The sequence below is a fragment of the Rattus norvegicus genome, chromosome 4 (assembly GCF_036323735.1).
Source record: "Rattus norvegicus strain BN/NHsdMcwi chromosome 4, GRCr8, whole genome shotgun sequence".
NCBI lineage: Eukaryota > Metazoa > Chordata > Mammalia > Rodentia > Muridae > Rattus > Rattus norvegicus.
This window is the reverse complement of record NC_086022.1, coordinates 51624051-51644291: the sequence shown is the minus strand read 5'-3', so window position 1 is coordinate 51644291 and position 20241 is coordinate 51624051. Positions and strand designations below refer to the sequence as shown.

General features: G+C 41.3%; 1 protein-coding gene across 3 annotated transcripts in view; it reads right to left on the bottom strand.

The window, feature by feature from the left end:
* The window catches only part of Cped1 (cadherin-like and PC-esterase domain containing 1), a 272944-nt gene that overhangs the window by 111149 nt on the left and 141554 nt on the right, over positions 1 to 20241 (bottom strand). For all 3 annotated transcript variants that reach the window (XM_039108608.2, XM_002729287.6, XM_039108607.2), the window contains exons 8-15: positions 20070 to 20142; positions 18687 to 18854; positions 17472 to 17576; positions 15056 to 15213; positions 11412 to 11482; positions 8534 to 8584; positions 3499 to 3685; positions 1851 to 2019 (exon numbers count right to left, since the gene is read on the bottom strand). In XM_039108608.2, the coding sequence (XP_038964536.1) occupies positions 1851 to 2019; positions 3499 to 3685; positions 8534 to 8584; positions 11412 to 11482; positions 15056 to 15213; positions 17472 to 17576; positions 18687 to 18854; positions 20070 to 20142 (982 nt within the window). The remainder of the gene's footprint in view (positions 1 to 1850; positions 2020 to 3498; positions 3686 to 8533; positions 8585 to 11411; positions 11483 to 15055; positions 15214 to 17471; positions 17577 to 18686; positions 18855 to 20069; positions 20143 to 20241) is intronic.

Here is a 20241-nt window from a genome sequence, read left to right as displayed (position 1 = left end):
TATAAATGAAAGGCTGAGAAAATACTATTAAACACTTTCCATGTTATAAAATATAGCACTTGCTGAAGGACCACCAAACCTTCAGAACTAAGGACTCCTGGAACAGATCCATAAATAACTGAAATACTTTCCTGCAATTGTCTGTGAGAGTCATCCCACAAGAATTTTCAGATATTTTTTCACGTTATGGTCATAAGTCAAATCTATTCTCTGAGGTAATTATTGCATGATAATTAACTTGTTTCTGATCAGTACTGTGTTTGAGAAGTGAACCACGTCTTGGAAGATAGCAATACAAACTTTCCTTCTAACAATATTTTTCTTACTTTAATGAACTAAAATTTATATGCAAATCTATCCAACCATTTCCTACATACTTTCTGTATTACATATGTAGCATACAGTAAATTATATAAGTTTTACGTGCACAGTTTTCATATATTTATATACCATGTGTTCATAGAAGTAGCTGTCACCCGGGTTAAGATATAGGACATTTCCTCAAAGGGTCCCCTCACATTTAGGTGCATTGACATCTTCCAGAGAACCACCGTTCCATTCTCTATCCTTGTGAGTTACTTTTACCTGCTCTTAAATGTCACATTAATGAGACACAGCGAGCCATTATATGTCTGGCTTCCTTTTTAATGGAACATATAAGAAAAATATTGGATGGGGGAAAACATGATCAAAATATATTATATAAAATAAAATGTAACTTAAAGAAATAAATTAGGAATAATAAGATAAAGGTTTCAACACACATACAATCCACAAGTATTAAGGAGGGAGAGACTCTTGGAGAAGGAGAGTGTCTTTGTAAACTAAAATAGATGTGGACTTCTGACGCATCCCCCTCTGATTTCCTGAGAATTCCTAAGTTCGGGATTTCCTTAGAAAATAAAAACATAATGAACGGATAACCTTATGGAATGGTAAATTCTTGGTGACAGATGCATGTGACTGTGATGGGGAAAGGGAAAGATTATGGTGTCCGGCCATAGATGATCAACAATCACGGGGTCCTTAGCACCCACCAACATGCAGTAGGTCCTATCCTTGTTTAATCTTTTCTATTGCAAAGCCTGCTGGCCGCCAGCACACCCGTCCTTCGGATATTATATATCTGTGATTATACTTTCTGAATGGATTAGGAGACAGATGCTCAAAGTCCTAACTCCTGCTTTCTTGGCATCATCTGTACTGACAGTATGTGCATGCTATGAGGAAATGTCAGGGGTTATGTGTTTACTATCTTTAAGGAAAAGCAAGAGAAAGCTGACAAGACAAAGGCAGAGTCACCCTCCGTCCAAACCAATAAGGCTAGAAAATGGAACGTGTTTCTCAAAGGAGAAGCCACAGTCTTGAGACATGATTAAGGTCTGAGGCGTGAACGAGATATACATCTATGCCAAGCAAATTTCATTCCATTTTTTAGTATCCTTGATATAAAAAGGTTCCATAAGTTTTACTCTCATTTTTCTTTTTAACAATAAATTCTACTGGATCCAGCTTAAAAATTTTGAAAGGAGATCCAGGGACAAATCCAAGAAAAACAAGAAACTTAAAGAAATGGGCAGTGTAAAATCAAATCCATAGCTGCTGCTGGACAAATTTAAATGGCAACCATGATAAATTCCTAAGCCCAGTGAGCCCAGAGTGTGTCTACCTCCCTGAGAGGAAACCCCGGAGTGCAGGACTGCAGATACCAGCGTGGGGTGCGGACTTTGCTGCAGAGACCACAGCTGAGGGATGCACAAGGCTGCACGTGACAGTTCCACTTGGCGCTTCTCACACGGATTAACTAATCAGTCCCAATTCAACACAAATGAAATGCAAAATTCACTCACTTGTACAAAGCCGCACGCTGTGAAGTCCTCGAAGAAGGGCAGACTCGGGCGGTCTTCTCTGTAGATGGTGAGTTTATACGTGGTTAGGGCGTCACCCTCTGCTCGAGATTCATCTACCACAAGCATGGAGATTCTGTTCATTCCTAATCCCAGAGGATAGTTGGCAAAGCTGATGGCGGGTGGTGGGAGGAGACGGAGAGTGAGAGACGGATGAGTTAATATGCAGGGAGACAATTATTGAGCCCAAACGAATTCAGACATCGGCATTAATTATTATTATTATTATTATTATTATTATTATTATTATTATTATTATCATGGTGCTCACCCGCCTAACATGTTTAAGGTCTTCATAATTTCATAAGAAATATGAAATATAAAATACGAAATCTCTCTTTCCTAGTTCTTTTCTATACTAGGGGTCACCTTCCAGGACAAGTCATACATCTTTCATTAACTGGAGGGAAAGAAATATTTATTAACCACCTCTCAGGATCACGCTTTACTTCTAATACAATACCTCTTCACAAAACCAGGATTACCTTAATATGAACACAGAGACTATTGAAAAGAACTGTTATCAGTACTTCTGGGTCACAGGAAGAAAAGGCAGATGCAGGGAAGGAAAGAGGAATTTTTTTTTTGTCATGCTTTGGAGGAAGAAGAACAAACACAGTAACCATCTGTGGTCTGAAGGTTGGGGGCTGGAGGTGGGAGCTGGGGGCTGTGACCTCCGCTATAGGAGGGTTGCCAAGGACGTTTGGCAGGGGCTAGGTGGGATTAACCACTGACAATCAGAGACAGGTGGAGAGATAATAAATTGATAAGGACTAGCTCTTCCAGACAGGAGAGAGTAACACCCAGCAATTATGCCCAGAAGGCAAGTTGTAATGTTAAAAAAATAAACCAAAAAACCCTGCTATCAAATTGCCTCAAGTTCCATGGTAGAGCCAAGGTAGGACCCGGATTGGAGTGACATCAATCCTCTTTTGCTTTCTATATCTTCTTTCATTTTTTCTTCTTTCTTTTCTTCCCTCCTCACTTCTTCAACTCTTCCCTTCTTTTAACAGATGTTATATAGCCCAGGCTGACCTCCAAGTGAGTAATGAACTAAAGGTTTTCTGCCTGCTAGGCAAGCACTGTACTAACAGAGGTACACACTGAGCCCACATCCTCTTCTCTCTCTACTAAATGGGCTGTCATCAATGCAGAGTACATTCCCCGCTTACAACATGCAATTGTATCTTCCTCTCTGAAGATACCGTATGGAAATGAGGTTCTACTCCTGTTCAATTTTCCAAGTTGGGGCCTTTTTTTAAAAAAAAAATCTATAGAAAATAACAATAAATAAACAAACAATACATCCTGCAAGATGAGAGGAAAGTTAACATTACTATGCCCACAAATTTCTACCTCTGGCTGATCAGACTGGCTTAGGGTAAAAGGGGGGTGAGTGGGTTGTAGATTGGTAAAGAACCAATTTGTTCTCTAAGTACATGAAGCCTGAAAACGGAAGGCTTTCACACCACCGTGCTCTCCAGAAGGAATGTGGTTCAGCTTTTCTGAATCACGATTAAAGTCGGGAGAGACAACTGCTTCCTGGTGAGCGATCAAGTTGTCCCTGCGCATGCGCCTGTCCAGCCCATACCTTGGCCCTGTCTGCTCCTGCAGGTGCACCTTGCACTGACACTTGGAAGTCTCGGCTCTGATCCTCACGGTTAGCACATCAAAGGGCACTTCGCAGTAATAGTCTTTGATCTTCGCATTAAACTCGGGACTCAGTTCTAAACGGGGATAGGTGACAATCTTCTTGATCTGGCACTGTGCCTCTTCCTCTGTGGCAAAGACAGAAAGATGACCATGAACCACACAGAGATTCCAGAACCGCACGTGATTGAGGTCTTTCCTCTCCTACTTTTGTGTACAGTTTCAGTGATCAATGGCTATCCGCTCGGGACCCAGGCACAACTGATTTCTGGCCTCAGCTTGATTTCCCAGTTGTCAGCTATGGGGAGCCTCGGTAGACCAGATGTCCACTTTATCTGGTTCAGTACAAACAGTATTCGTTTCCTAGTCCTTGAAAGAATAAAGGTACAGAAGGTTGGGGAAATGTCTCCCTTGTACAAGGGTTAACATTCTTATAAGATATAGGACATCTCAGTTAATAACGTAAATGGAGACAACTCCATGGGGCAGCGACAGAAGAGAGCTAGCAGGTCATCAGGAAACTTTCTTAATGGAAAATGTCATTAAAATGCCATTAGTTGATAGAGGAGGAGTAGGGTAGAACAAAGAATGTCAACATTGGTATCATACCACACAGAGAGGTCAAAATATCCACAAAACATCCTGAAATTCCTCCCCCAAGATACCTCGACAGGGAAAAATGTCAGAAAGTAAAAAAAAAAAAAAAGAAAAGAAAAGAGAGAGAGAGAGAGAGAGAGAGAGAGAGAGAGAGAGAGAGAGAGAAGAACAAGCCATACAAGCCATATCTGCTTAAACCTGTTCTTGAATCTAGAATGGTTTCATGCCATTGAACAGAAACTTTCCTTTGGCACCTCATTTCATAGCGAGCCCTGTCTTGGTACAAGAAAAGAAAAACAGCTGTAGCAGTGCGTACACACAGAGCAGCCCCTGTTCAGCTACATCTAACAATATTTGGAATGGACAAATGCCCAAGAGTTTATCAAAAAACGGTTTTTTAATATCCATGAGTATCTATTCTTTATGACACTCGACACAACTCAAGCAAATGCAAGTGCAGAAAATGCTCCTAAAATGAGCAAAGGAAAGGCACCCTCCAGCCACTTGGCATTTGGTGATCTTGACTTGCATAGCAAGAAAAGGTACAACCAAGTCCCGTGCCGGAAGGGACAGAACTGACGATAGCAAGAAGACACTGTTCTGGCCACACCTGTTTCTCTCCTTTATAAAAGTATCACTTTGGTTTCTCTAAAATCAGAGCTGACAGTTTGTTTCCAAGTTCTAGTCATTTCTCATCATTTCCAGAGACAAACTAAAGCAGGGGACAAGCATTCCACAGGTTCCTCATTGCTTTGCTATCCGTCAATTCTGCTATCACGTCCTCGACTTTGAGGCGCTGAGGGATATAATGAGGCTTCACTCAGTGTGGGGACCAGAAACCATCAATCGCTGCTGAGTACTCTAGTTCTGAGACCTACGTCTCCAAACAGCTACCTGTGTGCTCTAAACAACGAAAGTCTACATATGCATTTCTGTCTCCCGTTCTATGGGTTTTTCTGCCTGTGGGAGAAAAGCCATTCATCAAGTATAAGTTAAGAGGATAATAGTATCACAAATATAATGTAATTTCAGTTTGCAGAAAAGCCTTATTTTTAAAAAAAAAAACCCAGCAAGTCAATTTTGTTCACTCTCTCACTGATTTGTGCAAACTGCTTAATTTTACTTGACATTTGAAAAGAACCAGCCAGCCAAAGATTGTTATCTGGCTGATATATAGGTAGACTTGATCTATAATATTAATAACCGGTCTCAGTTTGATTCATAAGAATATAAAGACAGAGGATTACAGCACGCACTGAAAATAGTCATTGCCTTTAATTCAAATTTAACTGGTTCCTGATAGGGTACTGATTTTTAAAATCAAAGTCTCTGCCCCACCCACAGCATATTCTCTGTTCAAGGAATGGAGAAAAGCAGAGAGAAAACAGGAGGTGAATAGTCATGGGATTTGATCCAAAAGAACGCTCTGACCCCAGCATAATCCTAAACAGGCAGGAGCTGTGATCAGCACCAGTTAGGGAGGGCGAGGTGCCCAGCACGAAGGGCGTATAGATATACTTCTGTGCTCAGAACCACTTGAACGAATGGCAAGGAAGTAAATTGTCCTATCAGCATGAATCATAGGAGATGCGCTTTAACTTCTTAGGCTTTCTTTCTACTTTTATATACTTCATTTATTTCATTTGACACAAAGTCTTCCCAACACATCCCACTCTGGCCTTGAACTTGTGATCTTCTAGCCTTGGCCTTCCCGCTTCTGGGATGACAGGCATGCACCACCTCTATTGACCAAGAATATGCTTTTATGACAATTCACTGAGAATTAATTTCCTTTTGGTTTTTACTATTTTATGCTTCTTTTCATATTTCACGAAGTAGTCACTGTTTTCAAAGAGTGTTTATACTTTTTATAAATCGTACTTACCTCCACATAAGATGGACTAAATGGGCAGTTATTACCTTAAGCAAGATTTTAGCAAGACAGCCCGCCCCCCCTTATCCCCCAGGACCACCAAACTTTCCACCTCTGGGCTGCATCCAGGACCCTTACTTGAAAGTTGATTTATCTCTGACATCACTGCAACTGAATGAAGCTTGCTGCCTGTAAACACCTGGTGTGTCCTTGGCAACTCTCCCAGTCCAGTTCTAACTTGTCTCGGGCCAGCTTACCTTAGATCTGTGGAGAACCCAGCATGAGGGATGGTGGTAGCAGGCTGCTTAACCTATTTGGCAAGCATGCGTGGGAAAGCTGTTTGAAGGTTTGGCAGTTTTTAACGGGTTTCTTTTAGCCATAGGATTTTACTGCTCTCTTGATAGATCATCGTAACTCACACAGAACACGGGAAACGCTTATACTCTTGAAGATAACCCCACCTGGGCAGAAGCATCTCCCGCTGCATTTTTAAATCTTATATCAGACCCATAAAAGTGGGGAGATTAATTGTAAAGATCCAGATAGAATGAATTTTTAACCAGGGAACAAGCAACTTGAACAAAGCTGAAGAGGTTTTCTGACATCGTGCCCCTCCTCTGTGACACGTTGCCTGGGAACCGAAAGCCATGAGATCATCCGGTGCAGGATACAGAAGCCCAGAGAGATGCGGGCTTTTCCAAGTTGCATTTAGCCCTGAGACTACTACCCCTGGATACACCCTAAAAATACTACTACTGACAGTTCTCCTTTTCTCACAGAGCTGAGTTTCTGTTTTTCTTTTTTTTGTTTCTTTTTTCTTTTTTTTTTTTTTTTTCCGGATCTGGGGACCAAACCCAGGGCCTTGCGCTTCCTAGGCAAGCGCTCTACCACTGAGCTAAATCCCCAACCCCTCTGTTTTTCTTTTTAAATCATACTCCAAGCAGCAATGACCAGGGAGAAATAACCAGGTCTTGTAAGTGTGAGAGATCAGTAGTTGGGGGTCGAGTGGGGACACCTGCTCTCTTTTCCCTGTTAAATTCAGCAATACTTGAAAAGCTTTCAGTCCTTAATGGAATGCACTTTTTTGGTTTCTTTAAACACTAATACTACTCAATCTCGCATGATATTTGATGTGCTTGTTTTAAAGGGTTACGTAAACACCAGTGTTTAGAAGGCAAACAAGTTAGATAGTATTAATTATAACTTTTATTTACAAAAAATTAAGCCTAAGTTTATACATTTATACACTCCAAAATATGTTTTCTCCTTCCTTCCCTCCTTCCTTCCTTCCTTCCTTTTTCTTTTCTTTTTACTTTCTTTGAGATATGGTTTCTTTCTCTTTGTAGAGAAAGTTCCTGGCTGTCCTGGCACTCTGTAGACCAGGCTGGTCTCAAATTCAGAAAGCTCCATGCCTCTGTCTCTGAGTGCTGGGGTAAAGGCATGCACTACCATGGTCCAGAAGACAATTTTGCTAACTGCGCATTGTAGCAAAAAGTATATGGATTGATAGATATGGATCTATTTGAGAGGGATATATTATAAAAGATAAACCTTCATTGGAGAGCTCTTATTCTTTAGTAATATAGGACAGTAAGAAATTTCACGACTCTGAAGAATTGGCTCAGTGGTTAAAAGTGCCACACTGGCTGCTCTTCAAGAAGACCCAGGTTCCTTTCCTAGTGACTACACAGTGGCTCACAACCATTTGTAGTTTTGATTCCCTGAGTTATTAAAAAATGAGGGGACCCAAGACCCTCTCTGGCCTACTCAAGCTTCATGCACTCAGGAAATGCACAGACACATTCAGGCAAAACACCCATATATGTAAAATAACTAAGAACCATTTTTTAAAAGAAAATTTAGGAGCTTAGGATAAATCCGAAGGCCATAACCCACCTCAGCCATTTAATAGCTACGTGATCTTGAAAGTCAACTGAACTCACTAAAAAAGATAGGTTTACAAAGCTAATGTAAGGAGATAGAACAGGATGAACAAAATGATTTTCAAATTTAAGTTTTAAAGAGACATAAATTGCATGTATCGTTTTACTATGTTTAGTTAAAATTCATGGTGTCATATGAAAATAAACTGAAAATTGAGTTTGAAATTCTCAGGTGGTATGAAGAGAGCTCAACTTCAGTACCCTCCATTACAGCAACTGCATAGGAAGGAAAGATTACTTCAGAATAGTGAGACTTCGAAGACGATGCGTAAACCAAATTCCACCCCTAATGTAAAGCCTTAAGATTCCTCAGGCCCCTAAACATGAGTCTTAGAAGTCACTGTCAAAAGACAACATACACACAAATAAAAAGCAGAATAAATGGAAATGAAATGCGGAAGTGATAGATATTAGCTTAACCAGAAATAAAACTTCTCGAAATTGACTTTAAAGAACTAGCAGCCTAAAGACACGTGAGTAGGATAAAATGTTTATAGCTTTTCAAGGTTGGGTTGTGTCTAAACTTTGAGCTATACTATGGGAACTCTTCAATCTCAACTCACCATCGCTGCAATGTTTATCTTTATCTTCATACAAAACTTGTGGAACTGCAGCTGAAATTTAAAAAAACGGGAAATTTAAATTTAAAAATAAAACTTTGAATTTAACGTAAAAATTAAGGGTTTCAATGAATAATCATCTCTCTGTGTTTCTGTCAGTTTCTGTCTGTCTCTCTTTCTGATACTGTGGCTGAATGTCTCTATCTCTCTCTGTGTCTCTGTCTCTCTCTGCCTCTCCATTTCCATCTCTCTGTCTCAGTGGCTTCCTCCCTCCTTTTCCCTCTCCCTCTCTTCCTCCTCCTCCTCTTCCTCCTCCTCCCCTCCTCCTCTTCTTCCCCCCCTCCTCCTTTTCTTCTTCTTCTTCCTCCTCCTCCCCTCCTCCTCTTCTTCCCCCCCCCCTCCTTTTCTTCTTCTTCTTCCTCCTCCTCCCCTCCTCCTCTTCCTCCCCCTCTTCCTCCTCTTCTTCCTCTTCTTCCTCCTCTTCCTCCTCTTCTTCCCCCTCTTCCTCCCCCTCCTTCTTTTCCTCCTCCTCCTTCCCCTCCCCTCCCCCTCCATATCTCTCTCTCTCTCTCTCTCTCTCTCTCTCTCTCCCTCTCCCTCTCCCTCTCCCTCTCCCTCTCCCTCTCCCTCTCTCCCTCCCTCCCTCCCTCCCTCGATCTGGAGTTCACTGATGAGCTAGTCTGACTACCCAGCAAAGCCCAAAGATATCCCTGTCTCTACTCACCCCTCTCTCTCCCAAGCTCTGGGGTTACTGATTTGTACCAGAATACTCAGAATTTTACTTGCATTCTAGAGATGCAATGTGGGCACTCACGTACAAAAAGCAAGCACTTTGCTGTCCACTGTTCACCTCTCACCAGCAAACATTTCTAAGTAAAGCTGACCGCTATAATACAGCCACTCAGCTATTGAATTCAAAACTCAAACAAGGAATTACTTCCAGTAGGAGAATATTGGAGAAACATCTTTACCCTAAAGGTAAACTATTACATTTTCTTCTAGTCCTGTGGTCCTATGCTATAATATCCTAAATTATTGGAGTGAAGACATTCTAATAGTATTTTTTTTCAAGTATCTGGATAACTAAACATCCATCTAAAAAGAAGTTCTAGTAGATATTTATGGACAAATGGATGCATAAACTATGCCAGATGCTTTAAAATATTCATTTGAAAAGAGAAAAAGAAGAGAGCAGTCGCTCTTGATCGTCATCTGCCCATTGCTAGGCCTGCCGATTTGCTTTGTTGAATTTGTACTTCTCAGACGAGTGTCCTTCAATCTCACTGATGAAACTTAAATCACTGTTCTAGTTAGAAGGCTCAGTACAGCACCATGGAGAACCACAGTATTGGACTGGACCAAGGATATCCCTTGACAGGGAAAACAAAAATAGATTTTATTGGTGGACGGGGGTGGGTGGGGTTGGGAACAGGAGGAGTCAATTGTGTGTGTGTGTGGGGGGGTCCTGGGAGAAACAACACAAATCAGGGGGCATTTCCGGGATGAGATAGGAAACCCAGAGCAATGGAATCTATAAAAGTAACCCTAGCAAAAACTCCTAGCAATGGGGGACACAGAGCCCCAGCCAGTCCTCTGTAACTAGGCTAGGTCTTAAGCGAGGGGATTGGAATATCAATCCAGTCCCAAAACGTTCCACCTACAGTTTGTCCTGCCTGCAGTGTTCTGGGGCCAGAGACTAGCAGAACTGTCATCAAAAGGGCCAGAGAAACTTCATCCAGGAACGCATGGGAGCAGAGTCCCACAGGCAAGCATTAGGAGGAGCTCAGGGCATCCCGCAGAGGAGGGAGAGGAAGGATGGAAGGGACCAGAGGGATCAGGGACACCATATGAACATGGCCTGCAGAACGAAGCAACAGAAACTCATGCGGGCTCCAGGAGATCATGGAGACTGTAGGGGTCTGACCCAGCTCCTCGGTGTACATGCTATGGCTGGGTAGCTTCGTGTCCCTGTGAGACTCCTAACAGTGGAAGCGGGGACTGTCTATGACTCTTTTGCCTGCATGTGGGACCCTTCTCTTGCTGGGTTTGCCTCATCCAGCCTTGATGTGATAGCATGTGCCTGGTCTTACCGTAGCTTTGTTATGCTGTGCTTGCTTAATGGCCTGGGAGGCCTGCTCTTTTCTCAGGGTGGAATGAGGGTGGGTCTGGGGGAGAGAGGGGTTTGAGAGGTAGGGGGACTGTGGAAGGGGAAGAAGGAGAAATTGAAATCAGGATGTAATGGATGAGAGAAGACTATAAACAACAACTAATTTTTGTCATACAAGAAGAAAATATTAAGGAAAGCGATCCATCAGTATATCTGCTTCTTTTAACTAAGGAATCCCGGTTATAACCAGGACTTTGTCTAGTACTGTGTGGTTCGCAGTACTGACTGAGGCTGCACTGGATCTTCTAAGCAGAATTTTGGTTTACAGTCCATCACTGAGTTTGAGAACGACACATATTCTTGATTACGTTCTTAAAACAAATATTTAGCAGTTGGATTTCTGGTCTGTAAGGAGACATTTTATTTAACTAAATAATCTCTCCCCGTGCACTAAGGGTTGAGCCTAGAGCCTCTGCATACCAAGTATGTGCTCTAGCACCGAGCGCTAAGGCTCCAAGAGTGACTTTTAAACCACACTTTCTAAGCTATCAAGTGCCCTAATGTAAACACTCACCATACTTACGAGACTACTCACTTCCCCTCACTCTTCTCCTTCTTTAAGAAAAAAAGCCCAATTTCGAGGAGAAAAATACCGTTCCCTTGTTTAATTTTTGTTTTTGTTGCTAACGAATTTAACCATTTTAAACATGCTTTTTTTGTTAGCCAGAAGCCACTTTTCTTTATGCTGTACTATGTAGAACGATATGCTTTTACCTTTTTTACTTTGGATGGCTTCCAATGACCTGTGTGGTTTCTCAACGGTCTGGTTCCTTGTTGAAGAATTCCTGCAAATACAGTACCAAGGGAGTCCAAGTCAACGAGGTGACACACTGTCGCTCATCCCAGGTGAGCACAGTTATTTTGGCAGAGACCAGAAATGGTAGATTTCATTCCGCAACAGCCTCTCCAGCCTCCAGTGAGCTGGTGGCAAGCTTATCACCTCTAATCAGTAAATGCACAGTTGAAGAAAACAAGTTTAAAAAAAAAAAAAGGGGGCTGGGGATTTGGCTCAGTGGTAGAGCGCTTACCTAGGAAGCGCAAGGCCCTGGGTTCGGTCCCCAGCTCCGAAAAAAAGAACCAAAAAAAAAAAAAAAAAAAAAAAAGTTCACACTCTAGCGGAAAGTTGAGCAACCTCAGAAAACCTGGATCCAACAGAGGTGATTCAAAAATGCACATTTTCACTGGGATCTCTGCCTAACATTCCGTAGCTTTGAAGCCAAGAGCCTTGGAAGTCCTGAGGCACAGCCCCGAGAATGTACACAAAATTAGAGAAACGGGCGTGGCTATAGGAAACAACTGGAGCTGCCAAAGTGTGTGCTCTTACCCTCCCTGGTAACCACAGAGATGGCAAGGGCTGTTTATATCTTGGCATGATCACTTCGCTTTCTGTGTTGTAGAAGTAACCAAAAGCTCGGCTGGATGAACCTTCGAGTCCTGAAAATTGGAACTAAAACAACCTAAAGTGCAATCAGAAACTTGTCCGGTCTGGATAATAGAGAACACGGGGCACTGTGGTCTCCAGCCCTGGACGTGTCTTTCCTGTGTTATGATGCTGTGTTGTCTGTCACCCCATTAAAGTGGAGCTAATAAGTAGTATTTGCTGTCCTCAGGAACACTGTGAGGACCCCATGAAATGCTAGCGCCAGAAACTGGGCTGAGCGGCACAGAGGTCAGCAAGGCATCCCAGAAGCAGCAGGAAGGAAGTCTTAAAACAAAACAACCAAAAACAAACAAACAAAAAAACAACAACAAAAAAACCTGATACATTAAAAAGATTTCTCTGACTGCTAACTAGTATTTCTCTCATTGTCTAAAGCCTGTTCTCCATTCGTGTACATATCAAAATGGAGGCAAAGCTGCAATGATTCCTTCCAAGGAATGGAGTAACGGATAAAGGATCCGTGGCAGAAGACAGGAAGTTTTTTGATGGTGGTGAGATTCTCAGTTGTTTGTTTATTTTTGTAATGTTGAGGATCCAACGCAGGGCTTTCTACACAGTCAAAATCTCTCCACTACATAGGTAAATTTAGATAAAGTCTAGATTGAAAACAAAAACCTAAGAATGTTTCATGAAGAAGGACTTCATTCAAGAGATACAGCCCCGAAATTCACATGACCTGAGTTGTGGAAGCGTGGCCGTCTTAATGGAGTGAACTTGTACACAAAAGCATTGTGCACTCCTTCCTCGGATGTCTTGGTGGATAAATCATCTTGAATTTGTATGTATTTCCACAGAGCAAAGCCCATATACTACTTTATTTCCAGGAGCGTGAAAATTAAGGAAGACTCCTTCGCCACTTACATTGAGCCCTTGGGTCTCACGCATAATGTCGCCCACGACTGCTGATGTTCTAACTCCATTTTCTCACCTCATTGCCATGCTACAAGCAAATGCTCTCTCTGTGTTTCTGAGGAAACATGAAGTCATTCGATCCAAGGGCTGAAGAAAAGTGCAGAACAAAGGTTGTTCTGTATGTGTGTTCTGAAGGTCAGTATGCCAGTATTGGTGTTAGCCTGATGTCTTACGCTGCTGATCTGCCTTAGAACCTCATTCTCCCTCACATTTATAGGAGAAGTAGGATCCTCCTTGCAATAAAGTGTGAATGATCATGAAATATGCAGACCCCCTGTTAAACTGTTAAAGATAATTTAAGCTGAGTACTGCAGAGACATTTCTAGGAGCATAATTGCTGCTTGACTTTTGATAAATATCAGAAATAGACTTCTGTCCGTTAATATAGAGAGCTCGTTTTTGTCCATATATGGCTCTCCTTATAAAAAAACAAAACAAAAAAAAACAACAACAACAAAAAAACACCCTCACCAAAGTTGCTAAAATGGCCCCTGAGTGGCACAGGAGCACAAACGGGTACACTGCTTCTCATCACCTATCGGTACCTCGATGTGAGACACATAGAGGCTTTCTTAGGTAATCTTCTTGGAATACTACAAGGTAGGCAGCCTAAATCATAATTGCACGCAAAGAAACTGAGTTTTAAAGGACTCACTTTGCCCACTGTCATCAATAAACTAGAACGCTAGGAATGTTTGATCCACCTTTGTGCAGTTCAGAATGGTCAGTCCCTATCCTTTATAATTATGCTCGACAGTGACCACTATTACGTTTCTTTAAGGCAAGAGAGCTTAGTCTTCTCATTTTAATCAGGGCGTTGTCGAACCTGGTCATATATGAGGAGCTGGAAATAACATGGCCAGGGAATAGATGTTCTAAAGCTTGCAAGTCTCTGGAGGGAACTTATTGAACGTCAAGGTCAACACAAGCAGGCTCCTTGGGGATTCGTGCCTGTTCCTCGTGTATCTATCCTGATGTACGGGGCAGTCTTGGATGTTAGAGTGAGGGTTAAGTGTGAAAGGTGGCTTTACATTGTAGTGTTTAAAACAACTTTCAAGCACACAAGGAAAACCACCTTTGACTTATTGAGGGAATCGAGCCAAGGCTACTGAGCTTTTGCAATCAAAGTGAATGTTAACAGTGGGAGAAGTTCTAAGAAGTCCTCAGATCCACGGCTACTTGTATCTTTAATTCCAAGTGAGTTTCTTACAGTCACTGTCTCCTGACACAGAAGGGAATAAAGGACAAGGGAACATTGCTGAAGCTATTCCCAACAGTGACTGGAAGGGACATAAATGAGTGTCATGTCCCTTAGTCTTTCATCTCCCTGGGAGGCTTAGGTCTAATTCTGTTTTCCTGGCAGTAGAAAAATCAAATGCTCTCTTAATTCTATCCATATTAAAGAACAACAAAGTTTAAGTGCATCCTTTGCCAGCTTCTAGAGACATTACTATCTCACCTGCCTGTCCCCTCATTGGCTGCCTCCCCTTAAAGTAGAAACGAAGATGGGAAAGCACTCTCTAAATCAAACCAAATAAAGCCCAGTATATATTTTTAAAATCAGATTATTTTTTATTCATAATAAAGCCATGCCTTTCTAACTCCCAAATAAATGTGCCTGCTGTATCTATCTTCAGGATGATGGATGGCTCAAAACACAGCCCCTGTCAAATCTTGCAGATGCTCCGGTAATCCAAAGGTATGGATCACACGGTGAAACAATACTAGAATGTTTAATTTTAAACATTACTTTGTTATGGAGTCACATCTTTGTTTGAAACTGTTGGACGGCCTTTTTTTTTTTTTTTGTTACAGGGTCTGATGACCACCAGAACCATTATGGTTTCAGTACTTGAAAATCATTTATTTTCCAGACCATAAATTTTTGGGCGTACTTCCTTTTTTTTTTCTCCTGCTCGCTTTAATGTAGGCAAAGCCTTTTGAAATCAATCTTTTAGACTTAAGATTTCTTGGATTGCACAATTCACATTTGTGGCTCTCTTACCATTCCAGTGAATGTAGCTGTGCCTTTTTATTCACGAGCCAAAATTGTTCAAATACATTTAAAAGAGACCAGTAGTGGGACAGGACTGAGCCAGGAGTTGCCGTATCATAAAATTCACCCATCAGAGACTGAATCCCAGGAACAGTGGATGGGAAGAGCTGAGAAGAAATGTTCAAAGAAAACATCAGCAGAACAAAACAGATCAGCTGAAACTTTGAAACATAATTTAAATGGTAGTGTTATGGATACTAATTATATTTTAGTTGGATATTGTTTGGTCAAGCAATTGTTTATTAAAGACCTGCTGGTCATAGGCTGGGTTGATAACACAGTTGCACTGAAAGCATAAAGACCTCAGTTAGATCTCCAGATGCTACAAGAAAGCCAAGCATGACTTCATTCAGAATCCAGCACGGGAGGCAGAGACTCATGGACCCCCTGAGCTCACTGAACAGCTAGCCCGGCCTACTTGATGAGTCCTGGGCCAATAAGAGACTGTCGCAGAAAACAAGGAAGAAGGCACATGCGGAGTGACAGCTGGTGTTGTCTTCTGACCTCCATATTTACTGGATGCACTCATTCTTGTACACACCCATGCTCACACACACTCACACAGAGACCACACACACACACACACACACACACACACACACAGAGAGAGAGAGAGAGAGAGAGAGAGAGAGAGAGAGAGAGAGAGAGAGAGAGAGAGAGAATCTACTGGTCACTATTATAATTTAAATTTTGGTACTAAAGGTTGCTTTTAAATGCATTATGAAAGTAATTGATGATCACATTTCTAAATGAAGTCACTTTTTTCCCCTTTCAGTGACTATAAATGGGTCTCTCCTTTCCAGCAATTGAAACCTGAAAACAGCTTGGTAACAGAGGAAGTCAGGCAGTGGAGAAATAAAAAAGTCCCTTTGTGCTACAGGCAGGTTATGCCAGGGTGAGAACTATGAATCTCACAAAAAAGAGGAAATTGGTTATCTTGTTTCTATGCTGAATCAAGAAATTGAGGATTAGCCTTGTTTCTTTACTTCTCTTGTTCCCACAGAGGCTGTCTGCCTCTCAGTGTTTTGAGTGATGAATTTCTACATTTGAGTGGGTGTCTAAACCATTGAGCTAGACTGTCATTTAACACATGTGAACTAATTAAAATAATAAGTATATTGGCTACATTGTCTTGGATTCATCACGTTTCTCTCAGTCCTCCATAGCATGAGGCTAAATTGCATAAAATACGTCAGGCTTTTATTGGTGAGCTTGGTCAACTGGTTACAACTTGAATAAGTAGTGTGTATACACAAGTTGAAAAAAACTATAAGAAATATTTGAACCTTGTATCAAGTTAGTAACTCAACAATTAACTTTAAATACTATTTTAACATGGCTTTATAGAAAGAAATATCAAATAAGATACAAAGTAATTATATTCTATAGTCTACATTAGTGGCAGAAATGAAAGAAAGCACACTGAACATGGGCAGTCATATGTAACCACTTAAGCTTTGATATTGACCAATAAATTGATGAGCCTCAAAAGTACCAGGGTGAGGAAAACATGTCCTCTGACAGGTTGACACCAGTAAGAGCTGCTCTGAGTAAACTATTCAGTACCCTCTATTGACTCTTGCAATATTGTAACTACCAATGAAGATTAGGCTGTTTTTCCCAGCCAACCATCAGACTGAGCACCGAGACCCCAATGGAGGAGTTAGTGAAAGGACTGTAAGAGCTGAAGGGGTTTACAACCCCACAGGAAGAACAACAATATCAACCAAGCAGACCCCACAGAGCTCTCAGGGACTTAACCAACAACCAAAGAGTGCACATGGAGGGACCCATGGCTCCAGCTGCATGTGTAGCAGAGGATGGCCTTGTCTGACATCAATGGAAGGTCCTGGGAAGGCTTGATGCCCCAGTGTAGGGAATGTAGGGGGAGTGGGGCATGGGATAAGGGGGTTGTGAAGGGGAAACCCGCGAAGGGGAATAACATTTGGAATGTAAATAAATAAAATAACCAATAAAAAAGATTAGGCTGTTTTAAAAGTCTTATTATGTTAAATTATATTTAATTTTGCTCAAAAAAGGGTAATAAAAATAACAAATATTCGTTCCTTGTACATGCCCCAAGCTAAAAATGAAATGCCCCTTAGAAAAATATCAGCATCTTCCCCCAGAGGACCATGACAGCTACTGTGATGTCACTTCCTTCACCTCTGGTAAATCCCATATTATTAGCAAACTCTTAAAGCAAATCATATACGTCTTCCCAAAAGAGCAAAAATAGCTTACAAAAGGGTTGTAAAGAAATATCTGTGTGCGATTTGAAGGGGAAAATCGGGCAATTTATGGCTAATCTATTAATACCATAATGTCAGTCACCAAGTGGAAAGAAATGTCACTTTTGTTTTACCAGTTGGAATTGGCCCAGATTCCCAAGTTCCTTTACAAAAGTCCTAATTGAGTGAATTTCCTCTAACGACAGGCACTGATTTAACTCCTTCTGATACTTTCCATCCTAGAAAGGAGAGAGGAAAAAAAAAAAAAAGCCTTCAGAGACCAGGAACCAATCAAATCATCTTTCCTCACGCCTGCTCAATAAATTGACCAGACTCTGTAAACAGCTAAACTTACTAAAGTTATAGAAAGTTACTAAAGTCATTGAAATGATAAGTTGTCACAACACTATCCATCCAAAGATTTAAAAAAAATATCATGCTTGATAAGAGCGACTGTCTGAGCTAAGCCTACGGAGCCTTGGTAGTAAGGTCGGGGTGGGGGTGAGTGCAGGAGACAGAATGCATGGGACAAAAGTTTGGGAATGCGAGATTTCCCTTGGGCCTTCTGAGCTCTAGAGGCTAAAACATCAAAGCGTTTCTGCACAGGAAGTCCCAATGCGGAACCACACAGGTGGAGGGCTTCATAGACTTGCAAGCCCACCTCCCAGCCCAGGTTTCCCAGCATGCATTTGCTTCCTAGTGTGTCCCTGAGATCGAGCGACGTTCTGGGAAGAGGCGTGTATGACAGGCACTATGAGTACCTTTGTGAGATCTTTTACATTCTCCTCTTCCAAATTCTCCAAATACGGGGTTCCAAAATACACATGGAGGGGGTATAATACTATGATAACCTGATCAGATTTTTTTAGTGTATAAAACCATTGTGCTAGTCTGCCATAAAAAAACAGCACGAGTCTGAAACACTCCACCCTGGTTGTCAGCATCTAGCCAAATGTTAACAGACATGAATATTTAAGCAAATTCATGTTTTAATTCAATTCCTCTGGAGTCATCCTGGAGTAACCTGGCATCCTAGACGGTCTTCAAAGCGTTCTAAGAGTCTTTGTAAAGTGTTCTAAAATGTATAAACATCTATCATTGTTTCAAAATATCTATAAACATTCCTCGACTACCACAAACTTTTTCTGTCATTTTCTTCATAACCCTTCACACGTACACTGGGTCAATATGAAATGATGTTGGTCCTTAGGTCGGAGGGAAAAAAATCCAGAAGCTCACAATAATCGGTAACAATTATAAATTAATTTCAAGTAAAGTATTTATCAAATTGCACAATAAAAATAACCAGTGGCTGAAAACCACTTGTCAGTGTTCAAGTGTGGGCTTACCACAGATGCACCTGCCCTCTCAGGCCTCTGCAGCATCTCAGAAACCACGGGAAGGGAAGACGCATTGGAGAAGAGGAAGTCGAAAGTATCCCTTAAGAGGATTCTTTCCGTATTTTGGTCCTCTACGTGGAGATTCTCATCATCGTGAAATTTTAAACGCTCGTGTACCTTGGAAGGGAGAGAGGTAGAGGAGGAGACAGCACAGTGAACGGAGCTCTGATTTATTTCAGGTTGGATTGTAGACCAGAACTGCCATCTAGTGGTCTTCTCGGGGCGAACAGTTCTGTAAACCTGAGGACCGCTTCTGATGAGAGAATATACCATTCTTTCAAGGTAAAGGAGCCTGAGTCAAATTCTTTATATCTCACGTCTATTTCTCCACGGACAATATACGTGTCCTCTTTTCCAAAACACGAGTTTTTTTAAATATCTACTATTACAGTTGAAAAGTGAATGGCCACTTAAAGATTTCATAATATTAAAAATTTTACAGATGAATCTTAAAACTGCAAGCAAATAAAGTTTGAGAAAAAAGAAATACTGGTGGGGTTGAACTCTGGTTACCCATTAGACTGTTGTGTTTCCTGTTCCTTCCCACTTTATAGCCCAATAGACAGCTTCGTTTTTTAATAAGTTAACAATTTAAAAAATTTTTTTTTACCACTGAAGGCTGTTTAGAAGAAAAATATGCTTAGGAGAAGTGATCTGAAAGAGTTATAACTCGAAGCAAACTTTAAAAAACCAACATTTATATATATACATGTACCAGAGAAATATTTTTAAAAATACATGGACATTTTATGATTTTAGATTAAAATTTAAAAATAATTTATTTGTATCGATAGGATGAAATCTACAACCTAGTGTATTCCAGGCAAGAATTCTGTCACCAAGCAGTCTGTCTAGTCCCCATGGACTTCTTAATTAAAGGCTCAGTGGTTAAAAGCACTGACTGTTCTTCCAGAGGTCCTGAGTTCAATTCTCAGCAACCACATCATGGTGACTCACAATCATCTGTAATGGGATCAACGCCCTCCTCTGGTGTGTCTGAAGACAGCAACAGTATAGTCAGTCACATATATTAATTTAAAAAATTTTTTTAAAAAGTAGACAAGGACAGAACTATCTTTTCAGGACACCACGCAAGTCCCTGCATCATCTTATGTTGGTTATTATTGATGTGCCCCGCTTTTCTTCATGAATTAAGGGGAACTATAGAAAACTCTGTGCTTGTCCTAGTGTGTCTGCAATGGTCGTCCAAGTTCACAGACTCCCCCCTTGTTAAGAAAACCATGGGCACATGAGCCTGGAGTGACTTCAAGGCATGTTATTCTTAATCAGCTGGTAACTGTGAAACCCGCTCCCACCCCAGCACACACTCACCTGCAGCACCACAGGATTCCCCGGATCTCCATAACCAATGTCAAAGGTCATAAGCTGAAAGCAGTGCCTACATCTGGAAGGAGAAGCCGTAAGTTAGCTACACTTACCCGCCATCATAGCATTGCTAATGATTGATACCATTCAGCTTCAGTGAGTAAAGAGGTCAGTGGAC